At 36.4% G+C, this 20,893-nt stretch overlaps 1 protein-coding gene across 4 annotated transcripts in view; it reads left to right on the top strand.

Moving 5' to 3' along the window:
* The window catches only part of EEA1 (early endosome antigen 1), a 177,745-nt gene that overhangs the window by 94,977 nt on the left and 61,875 nt on the right, over positions 1 to 20,893 (top strand). For all 4 annotated transcript variants that reach the window (XM_051846531.3, XM_051846532.3, XM_051846534.3 and 1 more), the window contains 2 exons: positions 5,722 to 5,838; positions 18,534 to 18,872. In XM_051846531.3, the coding sequence (XP_051702491.2) occupies positions 5,722 to 5,838; positions 18,534 to 18,872 (456 nt within the window). The remainder of the gene's footprint in view (positions 1 to 5,721; positions 5,839 to 18,533; positions 18,873 to 20,893) is intronic.

Genomic DNA, 20,893 nt, shown 5'->3' with positions numbered 1-20,893 from the left:
TTTGTAGTTCTGTTTATGCTAGCTGTATGGCACATATTTTATGATAGTACCCCAGATATTTGTGGAAAAATGGAATTAAAAGTATCATTTATTTTGGTATAAAAAATTTTGAAATTCATTCATAGTTTTTAATATACATTTTCTACATTTTATGAAAAAGGTATTTTTTGCACCAAAATAAACTCATTCTTTAATTCCACTATTCCACAAACTTTTTAAAGTACTTTTGTATTATTTATTTAAATTCAGTTGTTTTTGCTCTCAATTAAGTATGTTGATAAATTATAGTACATAAATAACTTAGTAGAAAAAGTCATTATAAATGTTACTTTTACTGAACCTAAATATTGGCTTCAAAGGAAAACATATTTTAAGGAATTAAACTAAAAATGCGGCTTTTTGACTGTACTTCTAGTTAGGGCTAAAGGTAAATAATCTGATAGACACTGTTAAATATGTACTTATGTCTGTAACTTTTTTATTGAATGTTTACCTTATGAGTTTATTGACTTTTTTGCCTATGCATTTTTGAATGCATATAGATAATATCCAATTCTGAACATTTGAAATACTTTCTAATTGGCTGTTTTATAGGTTGATGATTTAAGGGTTAAAGTGTAGTATTAAAAGTCTAAAAGTTCACATGATTGAAAATATCAACACTGGAATTAACATATATTTGGTGTGGTATTTTATGGAAATGATTTTTAAAGAATTTTATTTGTATTCCAAATAAACATTTGAATTCAAGTTTTGAGAGTAACAATGTTTATATAGATATGATTATGTCCATATATTGCTAATAGAGAATTTAAATATTTTTGAAAGTATGCTAATTCAAGAAATTAGATTTGTAGGTATGTCTGGACATTTTTATTGTGTGCTCAATGTGTACTTTTGTCATTCTTGTCTTTCACCTTTCATCCATCATTTTATTATTTTTTTCTGCTTTCTAATGGAGATGCTTAAACTTGAGGTAATGTGTTTTTGTAATAGTTTTTAATATTAATAATATCCTAAATATACTACCTCTTATTATCATATGGCAATTTTGTGTTTAAGATAATCTTGGAAATTCAAAGACATGCTCACTTTTGTTTTGTTAATCAAATTTTCAACCATCTTTAAATGATTATTTACTAATAGCAATAGAATATTAAAATAGTCATTCTAAAGCACCCATAGGATGTTTGTTTGAAATATCATTCCTTAATTATTTTGAGTTTTTTTTAAGTAAATGTTCAATGTTGGATTCAATAATGTAGCATCAAGGAAATACTAATCTATCAGTATAACATGGTGTTCTCATGGAAATTAATAAATTTTAATTCCTTCGAGAGAGAATGACTCATTCTTTCAGCAAGTGTTTTTTGAGTGCCTAAGTAGCAGTGGGGAATATAATACTGAGTAAGACAGAGTGCATGTTCTTTTCTTCCTTTTTTTTAAAAAAGCTTTTATTTAATAAATATAAATTTCATAGGTACAGCTTTAGGAATATAGCAGTTCTTCCCCCCCATACCCACCCTTCTACCTCCACTCCTGTCCCACCTCCTACACCCTCTCCCATCCCACTTTTCATTAAGATTCATTTTTAATTATCTTTATATACAGAAGATCAACTCTATACTAAGTAAAGATTTCAACAGTTTGCACCCACACAGACACACAAAGTATAAAGTACAGTTTGGAGACAAGTTTTACAGTTAATTCTCATAGTACAACTCATTAAGGACAGATGTCCTACATGGGGAGTAAGTGCACAGTGACTCCTGTTGGTGATTTAACAACTGACACTCTCATTTATGACATCAGTAATCACCTGATGCTCTTGTCATGAGCTGCCAAGGCTCTGGAAGCCTTTTGAGTCCACAAACTCCATTATTATTTAGACAGGGCCATAGTCAAAGTGGAAGTTCTTTCCTCCCTTCAGAGAAAGGTACCGATGTTGCGGTGGATTCGTTCCTGAGAGGAGCGTGGTGGGGACAAGAGGCACGGAATTACCACACAGACCCCGGGAGTCCGGTGAAAGGGGGCCAGAGGCAAGCAGCCCGCAGACTCGTTTATTTTAGTTGGTACAACAGTTTATATAGCCAAGACAGCCAATCCGGTTAAGGGGCGGTCTATGCCCTAACCAATCACAGCCTGTTGCCAGGCAGACTCCATTTGCCATGTGGTTTCCAAAACTGTCCAATCACAGCCTGTTGCCAGGCAGGCTCCATTGCCAAAGCTATTCCTGAGTAACTGATGCTCGCTTCCCAGTGGCCATCTTGGCATGGCCTTCTCATTCCACCACAGTACCTCCTTCTTTGTTGGCTGGTTCTTTCCACTGGGATCTCACTCACAGAAATCTTTCATGTAGGCCATTTTTTGCCAGTGTCTTAGCTTTCCATGCCTGAAACAGAGTGCATGCTCTTGTAAGGCTTGTAGTCCTTTGTGGAAGCCAAACAATGTATAATAAACCTAATCACAATACAAAATCAGGTAATACTAACTGCTGTGAAGAAGAAAATAAAGCAGCTTTTGGGCTATAGTGAAGCCAGGAATAATGTGAGACAATTTTTCAATAGAATGGTCAGGGGAAAAAATCTCCTCCAGGAGGATAGCAGTGAGGAGATTGAAGTGAGCAAGAATTTAGGGAAAAGCCTTGGAAGAAGGGTTCCCAGGAAGAGGTTAGAACTAGTGTAGAAGTCCAAGGCACAGATGAGCTTGGCTTGTCAAATAGAGAAACAAGTCAGTATGGCAAGAATAGAGACTGTTCTTCGAATTTTACTGATAGTGACATCTGAAGAGGGAATGTAAATTATTTTCTTTGAAATTTCTCTCTTTAATGTTTATTTTTTCCTGAAATGTAAACATAATATGTGACCTTTATAAAAGGTTATGATTCATAATATGCAGAAGAAAAAGAGAGCGCCTCCTGTAATTCACTCTTTTTTTTGGTCCCTTTCAGTAAATTTGAAAATTTTAATGTTTGCATTTATGTTTATAAACATTTCAGTTTTTCGAAATACTTGAATTTAGTGTACAAAAGATAAACAAAACACCAAATATTTAGTTCTTTAGGTGTTAACTTTGTGGAATCATTTAGAAGAACCTGTCTAAATTCTATAAAATAAAACATGGCACCATATTTTTTTTTATTATATTTGCTTTGTATCTCCTTATTTCATTTTTTTCTACATGTTGTAATTTATCAGTAAGCCAGGCTTGATGTTACATTTGGCTTACTATATTTTATTATTTAAAGAAACTGTTTTTGTTTGTTTGAAAAGCTGAGAGACAGAAAGAGACAGACAGACCAAGAGTTATCTTCCATTTACTTAAATGCCTGCAACAGCTAGGGCTGGGCCAGGCTGGAACTAGGAGTCTGGAACTCAGTGCTGATCTACCGCTGGATATAGGGAGCCCAGTACATGAACTATCACCTGTTGCTTCCCACAGTGAGGGTACACATTAGCAGGAAGCTGGAATTGGAAGAAGTGCTGGAACTCAAACCTGTGCAGCTCTGATATGGGGTGTGGGCATTCTAAGTGGTATTTTAGCTGCTATGCCAGATGCATCCCTCAGCTTACTAGAATTTATAATCTTCAGCATGAAATCATGGTATTTTAATATAAAATGCTATTTATTTCTGCTTATTATATGTCAAAAACTTGTGCCCTATCCTTTGGTAAAATATTTATAAGTAGAGATTTAAATGAGATAGTTTGTTTTGTGATCAGTTGATTTTTGTACTATATGATTAAACATTAAGAATAATTTAAAAAACCAAATTGTTCCTAATGTTTCTGTTAATATCCATAATCTTGCTAACAAATTGATTCTGAGATTTAATGTTGTTAGAAATAGTAATTTGAAATACCATCTCCACTACTTCTATCCGAGTTAAGGATATGTGATCAGCTTATTAACAGATGGTATGCCTTTAACATGAACACAGTCAAAAATACATGAATACTTAAACATTTTCTTCTTTGAAGTAAATGAAATTTATATGTCAATATGTCAGTTCTTATATGTAATGCTGAAACACCCTAAATATGGTATAGCCATAAAATATTGTGACAAATTGCCTTTCTCTATATCAGAATTGGTACGTTTAAATGAATATTTTCCTTAAGAGGTCAGTCCATGCACGTATATCAGATATGTTGCCCTTCCTAAGGATGTTGTTTTGAACTTTCTTTTAATTGAATTTAAACTACTTTGTAAACCATTCAAAAATAGTTTTATTAATTTTTGGTTATTAAAATAAGCTCAAATGTCTGATCATTCAGTTCAGTCATTTATCTTATTTACTATGTTGTATTTAAAACTTAAAATCAAAGCCACCATAAATGGACAAAGATATACTGTCACTGAAAATCCTTAAAATAAAATGTATGGTAAACTTGGGAAGAGTTTCCAAAAGAGCTGTGGTGAAAGATCTCTTGAGCAAAGGCATTACTGACACAATAAAGGGTTTTCTTTCCAAGGTGTCTTCCTTAAAGATGATAGCACTTACTTGTACTATATAATATTACATAATTATTGACGTGTTTAATAAATAACATTTTCAAATTTGTGCCTTACCCACAGTATAGAGCTTATCCAGAAACAGACAATAATTGTAACTTTAGAAGTAATTGTAAACTTTAGGAATGTAAAAAGTAAAGCCAGTAAGCAGTGCTAGAATATAAAGTTCTTTGTTAATGTCATTTGCAGTAAACCATGACTAAGGCAATATCTTGTTCAATAGTGGTTGAGTTTTATAGGAGCTTGTATTTCCATGGTCTTTGCTTACCTGTCATTTCTTATTTTTTAATGATCAAGTAATTATTTTAATAAGAAATATTAATTTCATGTTTTTTAAAAAAGATTTATTTATTTAGTTGAAAGGCAGAATTACAGAGACGGAGAGATAGAGGCAGTGAGAGAGAAGTCTCTGGTGGTTCATTCCACTGGTGGTTGCACTAGCCAGGGCTGGGCCAGGCTGGAGCCAGGAGCTTCATCCATGTCTCCCACTTGGGTGCAGGAGCCTAAGCACCAGGGGCATTTTCCACTGCTTTCCCAGGTGCATTATCAGGGAGCTGGATTGGAAGTGGAGTAACCAGGGGTTGGAACAGTACCCGTATGGGATGCTGGTTCTGCAGACAGTGGCTTTACCCACTATGCCACAATGATGGCCCCAATTTTATGTTTTATAACATTTATTAAAATGCACAATTACAGATTCCTGTCTAGCTCTTACTCCTGACCATAGAGTGATCTAGCTTAATGAACATTTCTGTAACTTTAGTTTGATAACTTCTTTGGAAAGCACATTTTTATTACAGCTGGTTTGATGATTCAGATCAAAATCTGTTGCAGATCTGAAATTACGTATCTTAAAAGGAAAAGTTTATGCCATAGAAATTGGGGAGAAAATAGACATAACTTGTGTAACCTCTTTAAATTCTGAAGGATTAAAGTATAGAGTTTCAAAACTAATAAATTAAAAATTACAGTTTACTGTTTACTTCAGACACATAAAATAAGATGTCAACATTTCATTTCATGTAAATGAAATAAATTAAATTATGCATCTTGGATAGATTTCAGAAACTAATTTCAAGCCAAAAAAGGTGTGAAGTAGCAATAAATGTGATAAAGAGTCAAGTTGAAATTTCCAAGAATTATTTCAATTTATAACAGCAACACATATCTATGTAATCTTAACATGTTTCTTTCTTTCTTTTTTAGACCACGATAAGTCAGCTAAGGAGTGAACTTGCCAAAGGCCCACAGGAAGTTGCTGTATATGTTCAGGAACTACAAAAGCTTAAGAGTTCAGTTAATGAATTAACACAAAAAAATCAGGTAATAATTTTAAAGCTAGATATCATGGTGAATTGATTTTAACTATCTTGAATTTCATTTTTATGCATTTTATCTGTATCTTGGCTCAGTACATTGTTATTTACTCTGAATATAATTTAGTGTTAAATATATTCATATTATTGTGCAAAGTAATTTCCAGGAATCTTTATCTTGCAAAGCTGAAATGCTATGCCCCTCCCACTTAGCTTCTGATAACTATCATTCTACTTTCTATCTTTATGAATTTTATTGTCCTAAGTGCTTCATATTAGTAGAATCATACAGTATAAGCATTTTTTGTGACTGACTTATTTCACTTAACATATTGTCCTCAAGTTTCATCCTGGTTATAGCTGATGTCAGAGTTTCCTTTTTAAAGCTGAGTATTATTCCACTGTATTTATTTCATATTATCTGTCTTAGTCTGTTTTCTGTGGCTAATAACACTCTACTATTTACTGTATAATATATAAATAAAAGAAATTTGCTTTGACTCATAGTTCTGCTTTAAGCTCAAGGGACTGTATCTGTTGATGGCAGAGTCCTGAGGCAGCTCAGGGGACGGGCTCCACATGGTGAGGAACTGGGAATCCACAAGTGTCTGTAGCTTCTGATCTCTCTCTTTTCTTGTAAAGCCGTTGGTATTTAATCCTGGGAGTTCCGCTGATAACCTATGTGGTCCTCCAAACACAATAGTTTCCATCCTCTTGGTATCACACAATGGGAATTAAACTCTAACATAAGTTTCAAAGGGGACAAACAATAAGCAAACCGTAACACTATCCATTACCTATTCATGAATACTTGGATTGCTTTGATTTTTTTTTTTGGCTGTTGTAAATATTGTTGCCTTCTCATGAAGGTCAGATACCTGTTTGAGAATTTGCTTATAGTTCTTTTGAGGATATATTCATAAGTGGAATTTCCATATCATTTTGATTTTTTTGAAAAACCATCATACTGATTTCCATAGTGGCATATCCCTTTATATTCCTACCAGTTATGCAAAGGGTTTTAGATTATGTACATCCTTGACAACACTGGGCCAGGTCAAAGTCAGAAGACAGGGGCTTCATCTGGTTTTCCCAGTTGGGTGTGGGAGCCCACGCCCTTTGGACCACTTCCTGCTGTTCCTGGGTCATTAACAGGGAGCTGAATTGGAGGTGGAGCAGCCGAGACATGAACTGGTGCTCATGTGGTATCAGGAGGTGGCTTTACCTGCTGTGCCACAACGCTGCCCCCCTTTTTAATTTATTCATTTATTTGAAAGCATTATAGAGAGCGAGAGACAGAGATGTTTTGTTTTTAGAATAACCATTTCAGTGAGTGTAAAATGATATTTCATCATAGTTTTGGTTTACATGTCCTTAATGGATAGGATGTTTTCATGTGTTGGCCATATTATTTTAACCGGTTTTGTTGTTATTGTAAGAATTATTTGCCGGCACCGTGGCTCACTAGGCTAATCCTCCGCCTTGCGGCGCCGGCACACCGGGTTCTAGTCCCGGTCGGGGCACCGGATTCTATCCCGGTTGCCCTTCTTCCAGGCCAGCTCTCTGTTGTGGCCAGGGAGTGCAGTGGAGGATGGCCCAAGTGCTTGGGCCCTGCACCCCATGGGAGACCAGGATAAGTACCTGGCTCCTGCCATCGGATCAGCGCGGTGCACCAGCTGCAGCGCGCTGGCTGCGGTGGCCATTGGAGGGTGAACCAACGGCAAAAGGAAGACCTTTCTCTCTGTCTCTCTCTCTCTCACTGTCCACTCTGCCTGTCAAAAAAAAAAAAAAGAATTATTTACATATTCTGGATATTAACTCCTTATCAGATATATGACTTGAAAATGCTGTTCGGTAGGTTCCCTTTTCACTCCATTTTTATATCCTTTTCTGCTAAGAAGTTTAAATTTTGATGTATTCTAATTTATCTACTTTGTTGTTTATGCTTTTGGTATCATATCTAAGAAATCATTACTACATCTTATGTCTTAAATCCTGTATCATCATCATCTTCCCTTTTTTCTCTAAAGATATATTAATTTATTGAAAGGCAGAGTTACAGAGAGGGAGAGGCAGAGGCAGAGAGAAAAATCTTCCATCTACTGGTTCACTCCCCAAATAGCTTCAGTGGGCAGGGATGGATGGGCCAGACCAAAGCCAAGAGCCTTTGGATCTCCATGTGGGTGCAGGGATCTATGCACTTGGGCCATCTTCTGCTTTCCTAAGCTCATTAACAGGGAGCTGGATTGGAAGTGGAGTAGCTGGGACTCAAATCGGCTCCCATATGGGATGCCTGTGCTGCAGGCGGATGCTAAACAACCTATACCACAGCACTGGCTCCATATCGTCTTCTAAACATTTTATAATTTTAGTTCTTATGATTAGGTCTCTGATTCATTCAGAGTTAATTTTTATGTATGTTATAAAGAAAGGATATCCATTTTTTTTCCCAGCACCACTTGTTGAAAAGACTGTCCTTTCTCATGGAATGTTCATAGCACCCTTGTTATTACCTTAGTCTGAATAGCTTTTAATTAACAGAGATTTATTTCTCATTGTTATGGAGAGTGGGAAGTCCAAAATCAAGGCACTGGCAGATTGGTATCTTGTGAGGGCCTTTTTATCTTGTTCGTAGATGGTGGTTTCTCCCCATGTTCTTGCATGGTAGAGGGATAAGGGATCTCTCTGAGGCCTCTTTTTAAAAGGACACTGGTCTCATTCACCTCTAAATGGCCACCTGCATATGCCTTATCTTTTGAGGTTAGGATTTCAACATATGAATTTGGGATGAATTTCACATATATGTAAGAACATATATGTGAGGCTTTATTTCTGGGCTCATTCTAGTCCATTGTTATCTGTGGTTTTTTTTTTTTATAACAATATGCATTGTTTTGATTACTATAGCTTTGTAATAGAGATTTAAATAAAGTCTGAGACCTCCAAATTTGTTCTTTATTTTGTATTTTGTAATGTTAATATTTTTTCTCTATAAATGAACAATATGATATTTAATTTTGGAGTGGGGGGTTAGTATTTATACTCTTTGTCCCTCATCTTTGCTTTTTTGGTTGTGAGGGAATAGAGAGTTATTAAACTCTTTTGTTCCATGTATGAGGTGACTCTGTTGGCTGTGCTTTCATAACTTGAACCTGACATTTTGGCAAAATATAATAACAAAGGGTTAAAGTCCGTCAGAAAAGAACATGGTAGAAGGAGAGAAAGAAATAAACATAATTGGCTGTAAATATTAAGCCTTCTGCCAACAGCAGTACTAATGAGCTTGGCAGCAGGTCCTCCTAGCCTAGTCAAGTCATCAAAAACTGTAGCTCTTGTCAGTAGCCCATGAGTGACCCTGAGGTGGAACCACCCAACTAAGCTGTTCACCCTCAGAAATGATGGGAGGAAATATACACTGTTTCAGGTTGATGCTGTGGAGGTTCAGGGTAGTTTTTTTCTCATACCCTTGATGTGCAGTCCTCTTTACATTCCCCAGATTATTAAGGTTTCTGAAGAACTTATGGTGGGGCCGGTGCAGTGGTTCGCTTGACTAATCCTCCGCCTGTAGTGCCGGCATCCCATATGGGCACCGGGTTCTAGTCCTGGTTGCTCCTCTTCCAGTCCAGCTCTCTGCTGTGGCCCAGGAGGGCAGTGGAGGATGCCCAAGTGCTTGGGCCCCTGCACCCGCATGGGAGACCAGGAGGAAGCACCTGGCTCCTGGCTTCGGATCGGTGCAGCACCGGCCATGGGGCCATTTGGGGAGTGAACCAACGGAAAGGAAGACCTTTCTCTCTGTCTCTCTCTCTCACTGTCTATAACTCTGCCTGTCAAATAAATTAAAAAAAAAAAAAGAACTTATGGTGTGTGTGTGGAGGGAATCATATCCATCCATGTATGTGTATATGTGGGTGTTATTTATCCATTATATCTATGTGAAGGTTAGAATATTAGAGATTTTTTAAAATAAAGTATTAACTTATTAATAAATAATGCTTTAAATATTGATATAATAGCATTTTTATGAAAAAATGATTGTTTTCTAAAACAATTCAGAGAGAATAGTGGTGATATTACATTTATTTATTTATTTTTTTGCCAGGCAAAGTTAGACAGTGAGAGAGAGAGACAGAGAGAGTTATAGACAGTGAGAGAGAGGTAGAGAGAAAGGTCTTCCTTCCGTTGGCTGACTCCCCTAATGGCTGATACGGCCAGCACTACGCTGATCCGAAGCCAGGAGTTGGGTACTTCCTCCCAGTCTCCCATGTGGGTGCAGGGACCCAAGCACTTTGGGCCATCCTCCACTGCCCTCCCGGGCCACAGCAGAGAGCTGGACTAGAAGAGGAGCAACTGGGATTAGTACCCGGCGCCCCAACCGGGACTAGAACCCCGGGTGCTGGAGCCGCAGGCAGAGTATTAGCCAAGTGAGCTATGGTGCTGGCCGTGGTATTATATTTTTGTAAACTTCTTTAATGTGTGGTTTAATATAGGACAACCAGATTCTCATATCTGTTTTTACATTCAATCTATGTGATGTTTTTAAAGTATATGAAGAAAATTGTTTCACACAGATACATAGTTGGAAAAGGGAGGAATATTTTAATAGCTATAATTGTAGTTACTTTTGTTGGATACTATACTGAAACTTGGTAAGTGATAGTTTATCAAAGTTAAGTACAATGTAGAATTTGAAGCCTAATCAGTGACTGTTTTGTACTATGTAACAAAAATTCATTGGTCTTTTTTGCCTTTTGAGTGGATCTTTTTCTGTGCTTGATTTGGTAACATCATCTATCAGTTCTGTGGAAAATCTAAATGTTAGCACTTTCCATCATACAATATAATATAAAATCAATCACATTTGTCAATATCCTTCTCAGTCTCAGAACAGGCTTCAAATATGAGGAAGCTGTCAGGCTCATGCTAGTGGGATACAAGTTTTCCAAATTCTAAATGTCATTTGAAAACTTGAATTTTATGATTGGCAATTGAAACTATCAGTTCTTTTCCTGGAAGTAGCAGATTCTTTTCTTATTTAAGTCTTTTTTTTATTTTTATTTATTTATTTATTTATTTTTTTGACAGGCAGAGTGGATAGTGAGAGAGAGAGAGAGAGACAGAGAGAAAGGTCTTCCTTTTGCCGTTGGTTCACCCTCCAATGGCCGCCGCGGCCGGCGCGCTGCGGCCAGCGCACCGCGCTGATCCGATGGCAGGAGCCAGGAGCCAGGTGCTTTTCCTGGTCTCCCCATGGGGTGCAGGGCCCAAGCACCTGGGCCATCCTCCACTGCACTCCCTGTCCACAGCAGAGGGCTGGCCTGGAAGAGGGGCAACCGGGACAGAATCCGGCGCCCCGACCGGGACTAGAACCCGGTGTGCCAGCGCCGCTAGGTGGAGGATTAGCCTAGTGAGCCACGGCGCCAGCCCTTATTTAAGTCTTAATAATCATAGTTTGTCATTATTTCCACTAAAAATTGTGTTTCATGGAAAATGTGACAAGTTCACTTTATAACTTAGTGTATAAGTGCCTTTCCTCACTAACTGTATTATACTGTGGCCTACAGTAAAAGTATTCATTGTATATGAGTACTTTCTTTTTTATACTGGGTCTTCCTTTTTCCCTGCCACTATAAATTTTATTGCTGTGAACATCTATATACAAATCTTATGCATTTGTATAAGAATTTCCCTATGTTATATGCCAATAAGTAAAGTTGCTGCATTGTAAGGTATGTAACAAGCATACATGCTCAAATTTACTATGAGATCACAAACTACTTACTCTAAGTAAAGTTCTGTACTCCCAACCCTCCTTTTTCTCTTGTCAAACTATTAAAAGAAAAGTTCTACATAATAATTTAGTTCCTCAATGTATTAGTCATTTTTTTTGAGGTCAGACAACTAACTGTATAAAGGTTTAATTGGCTCACAGTTTTGGAGGCTGAAGTCTCAGATTGACAACCCTGTTGGTTTGCTCTCTGGGGGAAAAGATGGCAATGTCAGGGTACTTTTGGGAGAAGGATCACAGGATGAACCAAGAAGCAGTGAAAGTGACTGTCATGAGGATTCTCTTCAGAGGTACATCCCCAAGTCTTAAGGATCACCCCTAGTATCACTAGACCCTCATCAGCACCATAATTAGATTACTGTTCACCCTCTTAGTCCCATTAACTTATGACTGGAATTTAAGTGTCTGTGTGAGTTTGAGGGCCAAATAATATTAAGACTGTAAACTCAGTTTAATTTGTAGTTCTTTGAGCTATGAGCGTACCTTCTACCTATTGAAAACTGACCAGGACTTGTGTAAAGACAGTGTACATACAATGGATATTTATGGTCATTGAAACTTACTATGCATTTTTGAAATAGTAAAGTAATAAAGAACATGATTTAACAATGATAGGTGAAATATAAAATCAAATATTGAAGCCTCAGATTGCATATATAGTGTTCCTTAGTATCTGAGGAGATTGGTTCCAGACCTCCATGCAGATACCTAAATCTGTGGATACTCAAGTCCGTTTTATAAAATGATGTAGTATTTGTATATACCTTTCTGTGTACTTTTAATGATCTCTAGAGTACTGATAATACAATGTAAATACTATGTAAGTAGTTGTTGTACTGTATTATTATTTGTTTATTTAGTTGTATTTAGTTTTTTAAAAAGTGTTTTTCAAATACTTTGCAATTGTTTAAACCAACAGATGTGGAACTGATGTATGTGGAGAACCAACAACATATATTTGCATACACATATATATATGTACACACATTATTGAGAAAGTACTATGGATATTTTATGGATAATACATAGAGTCAAGATGATTTAGTGTGGTAAAATAGGAACATATTTGATTAGGGAATTAAAGTGTATTCTACTGATCTTAGTAATGTCTATTATATAATCATAATACTTCACAATTTAAAAAAAATATTTTCCTATTTAGGATCTGATCTACAGACAGAGCAAGCACAGAACTGCATCTGCCTTTTCTTGTTATCTTCGTTCTCTAATTGTCCTACAGCATTTCTCCTCACCTATACCTTTGGCAAGCCATAATTATTGATGATGGTGATAGAAATGTTTTGAATTTAGAAGTCTATGTATATGGACCTTTGAAGACTATTAAGTAAAATGCCCTTGGCAGCTTTTATGGGTTACAGGAAGCATCAAGGTAGATAGATAGCATTGTACTATATAATGATGGAAAAGATAATTGTTTTTGTGTTAATGTCAAAGTTTTCACCTCTAAACCAATGTGTTATAATTACTGGTCTTGTAAACTTAAAATCAAAATCAGAGAATTGAAGACACTTCTTTCTTAGTCTCTAATAAAACCATATTTCTACGTTCAATAACTGTAACTCAATTTAATTACTATTTTTATATAAATTCTGTACAAAATTATATTGCTTTTCTAAGGCTACTAATATAGATTACTTTAAGAGAATGAGTCTTTTGGAGGGATCTAAGCTGTCACCCATTTTCTATCTCATTGCTCTCCTTTTCCAAGGGTCTTAGTTTTAAGGTACTTATAGACATAAGTGGAAGCCAGAAGTGTTACATTGCTGTATATCCTCTCTGTGTTGTAAAGTGCAATAAGTCATTGGAGTCTGTGGGTACCATATCCAGAACACATATTCAACCAACAATTGATTGAAAATATTAAAAAAAAATTGTGTCTGAACATATGCAGGCTTTTTTTTCTTATTATTATTCCCTAAAAAATATCATGTAACAACTATTTACCTATCATTTACATTTGTTGGTTATAGATAATCTAAAGGTAATTTAAGTTGTGCAGGAGCATATTTGTAAGTTATATATAGATACTATGCTATTTTATGTAAGAGACTTGGGCATCCACAGATTTTGATATGCATGGTGGGTCTTGGAACTGAGGGTTGATTGTAGTGTACTGATATTATGAGCAGTATAGTATGGTGGTCAAAGGGATATTTAAATCCCAGCTTTGCCACTTACTAGTTGTGTGTGACACTTAACTTCCCAGTCTGTTTTCCCTTCTGCTAAGAAGTTGTTATGCCCATTTGACTCTGGAATAATGAGTTTCAAATAAATTAAAGATGTTGAAGTACATATTTGGCTTTTAGTAGGTACCTCAGTGAAGGGTAATTATTGTTTTTATTTGACCCATGTTTTGATGCAGGGTTGGGTTAAGAACAAGATGGAAATTTTTATAATTTACTGCCTATAATATCACAAAGGCTTTTGTAGAGACATAACATTTTAAATATTCAGATATAAAAAGAATAAAATTCTATCATTTCCATCAAAATGGTAGCAACTGGAGGATATAATGTTGAGTGAAATAAACTAGACACAGAAAGAAAATTCTGCATGTTCTCTCTTATATGTGGGAGCAAAAATTTTTAAAAAATCAAAAATAAAAACAAAAAGAAATGTCTGCATGTACAAGCTTTGCTACAAATATAGTGTTTTGTCAAAAAACAGATATAACACACATAATGAATAAAAAAAGACATAACATTTTAGCTAAGTCTTTAAGGATGCTGAAGAGCTTTTCACTTGGCAGAGGGGTTAACGGGCTGTTAGGTTGAAAGCTGTACAGACAAAAGGCATGAAAGCACATAGGTACATATGTTATATACCTATGAAATGTTAACTAGGCACCAAGTAGTTTAATTTGTTTTTTCTCTTACCAAATTGTTTTGAAGAGCACTTTGTGAGCTATAAAGCATTAAAAAGTATTATTTTTTTCCACTCATTCTTGTTACCTGGGCTAGTAATGAATGAATAATTAAGACTTATGTAGGAAAATTGTTACTGAAAGAAAATACATGGAGAAAACAATTTAAGGGAAAATCAAATGAGACAACCTATGAAAGGAGAGAATTTTGACTATACAAATAATAATTATGAGCTAGGTTTAATGTTCATTTTATAATTTAAACTTGAATAGGGCATATATTAGAGAGCATAAATTGACTCACTGAATATCTAAGTTGTATTGTGAAAAATGTATTGGATTTGGAATTGTAATCTGTGACTCTGCCACTTGCCCAAATCATTTCAGGTTCTCTCAACTTCAGCTTTCCTCATATGTAAAGAGGAATGAGATGTCTATCTCTTAAGGAAATTTGGTTGTCAGCATTAATTTGGAGAAGTCAAAGTACTCTTATTTTTTTTTAAGATTTATTTATTCATTTGAAAGTGAGAGTTACACAGAGAGAGAAGAGGCAGAGAGAGAGGGAGAGGGAGAGAGAGAGAGGTCTTCCATCCGCTGGTTTACTCCCCAGTTGCCCACAGTAGCCAGGAGCCAGGAGCCAGGAGCTTCCTCCGGGTTCCCAAGCAGGTGCAGAATCCCAAGGACTTGGGCCAGCTTCTACTGCTTTTCCAGGCCATAGCAGAGAGCTGGATTGGAAGGGAGCAGACAGGTCTCGAACCAGTGCTCATATGGGATGCCGGCACTGCAGGCCAGGGTGTTAACCCACTGTGCCACAGTGCTGGCCCCTTCTTATTTTATTTAATGGAATTTACTGTGATTTTTAAAAAAATCAGTTTTCAATAACTATATATTCGTTGTATTGTTTTGGATTCCACAGAAAGACCATAGTAAGAGTGAAAAGTTTGTAATATTAAACAGCTAGCCTTTTTTTTGTGTGTATAAGAATTATATGAGCAGATTCATTTTTTAAAGATTTATTTATTTATTTGAAAGGATTACATTGAGAGAGGAAGAGAGAGAGAGAGAGATCTTCCATCTGCTGATTCACCCCACAAATGGCCGCAAAGGCCAGAGCTGGGCCAGGTCGAAGCCAGGAGCCCGGAGCTTCTTCCTGGTCTTCCACATGGGTGCAGGAGCTCAAGAATTTGGGCCGTTTTCTGCTGTCTTCCAAGGCACATTAGCAGGGAGCTGGATCAGAATTGTAGTAGCCGGTACACAAACTGGAGTACATATGGCAGGTTAACTTGCTGTGCCACAGTGCCAGCCCCTGGATTGGTTTCTTTTAAAAGGAAAGAAAGGGATTTAATTTCTTTTAAATAAAATTTAATTATGTCTCATCTTAATTATAGCAAAGATCTAAGATGTTGATTAATTTCCTTAGGACAGAGAAATTCCAAGTTGCCACTGTTTGTTGTATATTTTTGCTTCTTAAAGGGTGAAATTGTCTGAGGGTGTCTAGAAGTGGTGGGATTGCTTGGTCACATTGTAAGACTGGGGAAGAAGACTCATTAACTTGTTACTAGGCTTAATTTTTGGAGTGTATTTTAAAATTATATACCACCCAAGTCCTTGGTATATACGAGCGTGGTATATTTATGAAATTAAATAAGTTGGAATTAAAAAGAAACATGCAGAGATATGTGAATAGATTTTATTTAGCTTGTAGATTCTAAAATAAATATTTTTCCAAGTAAAATAATGTAAAATTATTTTGAGATAGATTTTAACTTATTGATAACAGAAAGAAAAAAGAATTTTCCTAACATATAGTTGAACCATCGAAAGTATAGTTTCTCTAGTCCTATGGCTCTGCCTGTTTTTTCTATTTCTATTGACTGGTCAAGGTACATGTTTCTTGGCTAATTTTCCTGTCAACTCCTGGTTGCTCTTCTTCCTTCTAAGTTTCTCTCTCATTCTGTTCCTCTCATACTCAAAACTCATCAAAAGTTCATAGGAATACATATTATGAAAAACTATGCATGGCTTTCTTTTTTTTTTGCATCAAAACTATTTTTTAAATTCCATTTTTCCATAGATTTTTTGAAGTACTCTCATGCATATTTATATCATCTTTCTAGGTACTGCTTTTCTGTAATATATTCCTACCTGATGATTTATATTAACTCTTTTTCTCAGACAAATGTTCAAGAATCTTTATTATTGCCTTTGCCATTAGTACCTAGACTTATTATTCCCCATATGGCAGTGGGGTTTGTTATTTCCCCACCTGCAACCTGTTTGTCCCTTTCTTTGTCTTTCTTAATTCCTTAATTCTTCTCATCACTTTTAAAATTAAGCTCAAACTTTATTATTTTCAGATACCCTGACTTCACTTAATTGTTTTTAAATGGTATACTTAAGAAATTTCACTCAACTAGTCATTCTTTCTTGGGCATTGTATTCTGAATGTCATGGAAAGGGTTTTTTTTTTTTTTTTTAATCTGTTTTTCACTTAGATTATAGTCTGGTTAAGGTACAAAGACTTTGATTGTTCTCTGCTACTTCTATGTTGTTGCCATCTACCACCCTGCATATATTAAATATCTACTGATTTAGTGACTTCTTCCCTGGCTATTTATCTTACATAATTGAGTTCAAAATCCTGAGCCATATTTTATGTGTAACTATGCCACCTTACAATGTTCAGTGTTAATTGTAACAATTTCACTGAGATTGCATTTTGACATTCAGTCAGACTGCTTGATTCAGATCTTTGGAGTTGTTATTTTATATTTTATGCTTGATACGGTTGAGTAAAACAAAATATAGGGGCTTGTGCTATGATGCAGGTTAATCCTCCGCCTGTGGCGCCAGCATCCCATATGGGTGCCGATTCTAGTCCTGGCTGCTCCTCTTCTGATCCAGCTCTCTGCTAATGGCCTGGGAAATCAGTAGAAGATAGCCCAAGGACTTTGGCTTCTGCACCCATGTGGGAGGCCGGGAAAAAGCTCCTGTTTTCTGACTTAGGATTGGCCCAGCTCCAGCCATTGAGGCCATTTGGGAAGTCAACTAGCGGGTAGAAGACCTTTCTCTGTCTCTGCCTTTGGTTGTCTGTAACTCTAGCTCTCAAATAAATAAATAAAATCTTTTAAAAAATTATATAAAGCAGACAAATGATACCTTGAGATCATTTTCTTTATATAATTAGAAAGAAATTTGAATTAGTTTTAGCTTGTGACTCTAGAAAATGGTCTGTATGAAGAAGAGAAGGCAGGCCGGCACTGTTAGCATAGCAGCCTGCAGTGCTGGTGTTCCATATAGCTGCCAGTTCGAGTCATGGCTGCTCCACTTCTGATCCAGCTCTGCTATAGCCTGGGAAAGCAGTTGAGTATGGCCTCTAGGTTCTTGGGCCCTGTGTCCACATGGAGACTTGGAAGAAGCTCCTGGTTCCTGGCTTCGGATTGGCCCACCTGTGGCCATTGTGGCCATTTGGGAAGTGAACCAGCAGATGGAAGACCTCTTTCTCTCTGCCTCTCTGTAACTCTGCCTTTCAAATAAATAAATACATATTAAAAAAAAAAAAAAAAGGAAGAGAAGGAAAAATGTAGTCAGTAGGATCAGGCATACTGTAACAGTACATTAAAGCTCTTATTATGAAGTTGCAAGGCCAGAAATTAGAATTAGAATTGTTATGGTATATTGCTATTAAAAATAAATTCTGTTTGTAGAAAGTAGCTTAAATTTTAACTTAAATGGAAGAATATAAATATGTTGAATATCCCAAAGAATGCAGATTTTTGTGTTTTTGTTATTATTCTTTATTTTCTTGCCAATTCTTATATTGGATTAGTAAAATTTAGTCAAGTGGACCAATGACAGTCCTGTCAGTATGTAATAATTTAATTCTTCTTGATGAGAATGTGTATTTTCACTGTTTTATATTATAATATTGACTAAAACACTTACCAGGACATGGTATTGCTCTAAAAATTACTTGAGTAATTAGAGTAATTATAAATATTAGGAAAGGAAGTAAATTGTTGAATTGATATTTCAGAACTTGACAGAAAAGTTGCTGAAAAAAGAACTAGACTATGTCCAGTTAGAAGAGAAACATAATGAAGAATCTGTGAGCAAAAAGAATATACAAGCAACCCTTCATCAAAAAGACCTAGATTGTCAACAGCTTCAGGCAAGATTATCTGCGTCTGAAACTTCACTGCAGAGATCACAAGCTGAACTAAGTGAAAAAGGAGAAGCAACTCAAAAGCTCAAAGAGGAGTTATCCGAAGTAGAGACTAAGTACCAGCATCTTAAAGCAGAGTTTAAACAGCTACAACAACAGAGAGAAGAAAAGGAACAACATGGGTTACAACTCCAAAGTGAAATTAACCAAGTAAGAGATGTTAATTGCATTTATGGTAATTCCTCTATGGTTTCTTCTTAGTGCGCTTGATGATTATTTGATCATAAAGTAGTGCTTATTCAAAAAGTGTCATTTAAAAATTAACTCAATTTTTATATCCTGTAGTGTTGGATCTCACTTCTTTTTATTTCAATTTTCCTTAAGAAAAAATGATAATATCTTTGTTGTGAAGTGTTTATAAATTAAATATAAAAATTGCTTACAGTTGTAGCATGTGGTAGTTGATACTAATTTTAGCTGCTATAATTAGTTCAAATTGTTGACCATTTCTTAAATGAAAAATTCTTTTTTTGTTACTAAATTTTTAAAACAATTATTGTAAAACAAGTGGTGAGGCTGATGTTGTAGCACAATGAGTTAAGCTGCCACATACAACACCAGCATCTCATATCAGAGTTTCAATTTGAAGTCTGGCTGCACCACTTCTGATCCAGCTCCTTGCTAATGCACCTGGGAAAGCAACAGAAGATGACCCAAGTACTTGGGCCCTTGCCACTCACATGAGAGAACAGAGTATAGTTTCTGGCTCCTGACTTCAGCCTGATGCATACTTGGCTGTTGCAGCCATTTGGGGAGTGAACCGACAGATAGAAGATCTCTTTCTCTTTCTATCTCTCCCTCTCTGTTGGTCCCCTTGCCGTTAAAATAAAATAAATAAATCTTCAATAGTAAGATAAAATAAAATATAGTATAAAATTAGATATTGAAGAAGTAGAAAGAGAGTCCTAACAGCTGTTCTTTAGGTAAAAAAGATAAAATTTGATGCTTCTTTTGGCTTTGCCGCCAACTTAATTGTTTAATGTCTGCATTCTTTTTTTTTTTAATATCTTTTTTTTTTTTTTGACAGGCAGAGTGGACAGTGTGAGAGAGAGACAGAGAGAAAGGTCTTCCTTTGCCGTTGGTTCACCCTCCAACGGCCGCCGCAGCCAGCGCGCTGCGGCCGGCATACTGCACTGATCCGATGGCAGGAGCCAGGTGCTTATCTTGGTCTCCCCTGGGGTGCAGGGCCCAAGGACTTGGGCCATCCTCCACTGTACTCCCTGGCCACAGCAGAGAGCTGGCCTGGAAGAGGGGCAACCAGGACAGAATCTGGCACCCCGACTGGGACTAGAACCCGGTGTGCCGGCACCGCAAGGCGGAGGATTAGCCTAGTGAGCCGCGGCGCTGGCTAATGTCTATATTCTAATTATTGCTTATAAGGAACATTAAAAATTGGTTGAAAAATGAAAGTTTGAGAAACATTAAAGTCCTCAGCCACATTTTTTATAGTACTCAATTGTTTTTACTTAAGTGGCAGTGATACTTTATTTATTATAATTAATTATTTTCATGGCTTCCTACTTCTCTAGATAAAATGATATTAATAATTCAGAATTATTCAATAATTTGTTGAAATTCATTCATGTTTCAGGAATTAGAGTAAGTACTTCATATATGCTATCACTAATTTTTAGGATTAGCTGTAAGTTTCACGATACAGTGGATTAGAAGTGTTAGCAATATTTGTCTAGCTTGTCTTCTCCTTCATTTCCATTACTCTTTTTATTTTACTTTTAACCCACTCTAACAAACATTAACAAACTCTGCCTAAGTCTTGTCCCTGTTAAATCAATCTTGTGTGTAGTTACCAGAGTAATCGATCTTCTTTTAAAAAAATATTTTTTTAAATTGTATTTAAGTTATGCAAGTTTCATGTGTTTCATATATACAGATTTTTTTTTGACAGGCAGATTTATACAGTGAGAGAGAGAGAGAGAGAGAGAGAGAAAGGTCTTCCTTTCTGTTGGGTCACCCCCAAAATGGCCGCTACGGCTGGCATGTTGCGGCCGGCATGCTGCGCCTATCTGAAGCCAGGAGCCAGGTGCTTCCTCCTGGTTTCCCATGCGGGTGCAGGGCCCAAGCGCGTGGGCATCCTCCACTGCCTTCCCGGGCCACAGCAGAGAGCTGGACTGGCAGAGGAGCAACCAGGACAGAATCTGGCGCCCCAACCA

The sequence above is a fragment of the Oryctolagus cuniculus genome, chromosome 11 (assembly GCF_051225735.1).
Source record: "Oryctolagus cuniculus isolate XC-2025 breed Fujian yellow rabbit chromosome 11, ASM5122573v1, whole genome shotgun sequence".
NCBI classification, from domain to species: domain Eukaryota; kingdom Metazoa; phylum Chordata; class Mammalia; order Lagomorpha; family Leporidae; genus Oryctolagus; species Oryctolagus cuniculus.
Note: the sequence above shows the minus strand (reverse complement) of the source record. Positions and strands in the feature narration are given on the sequence as shown.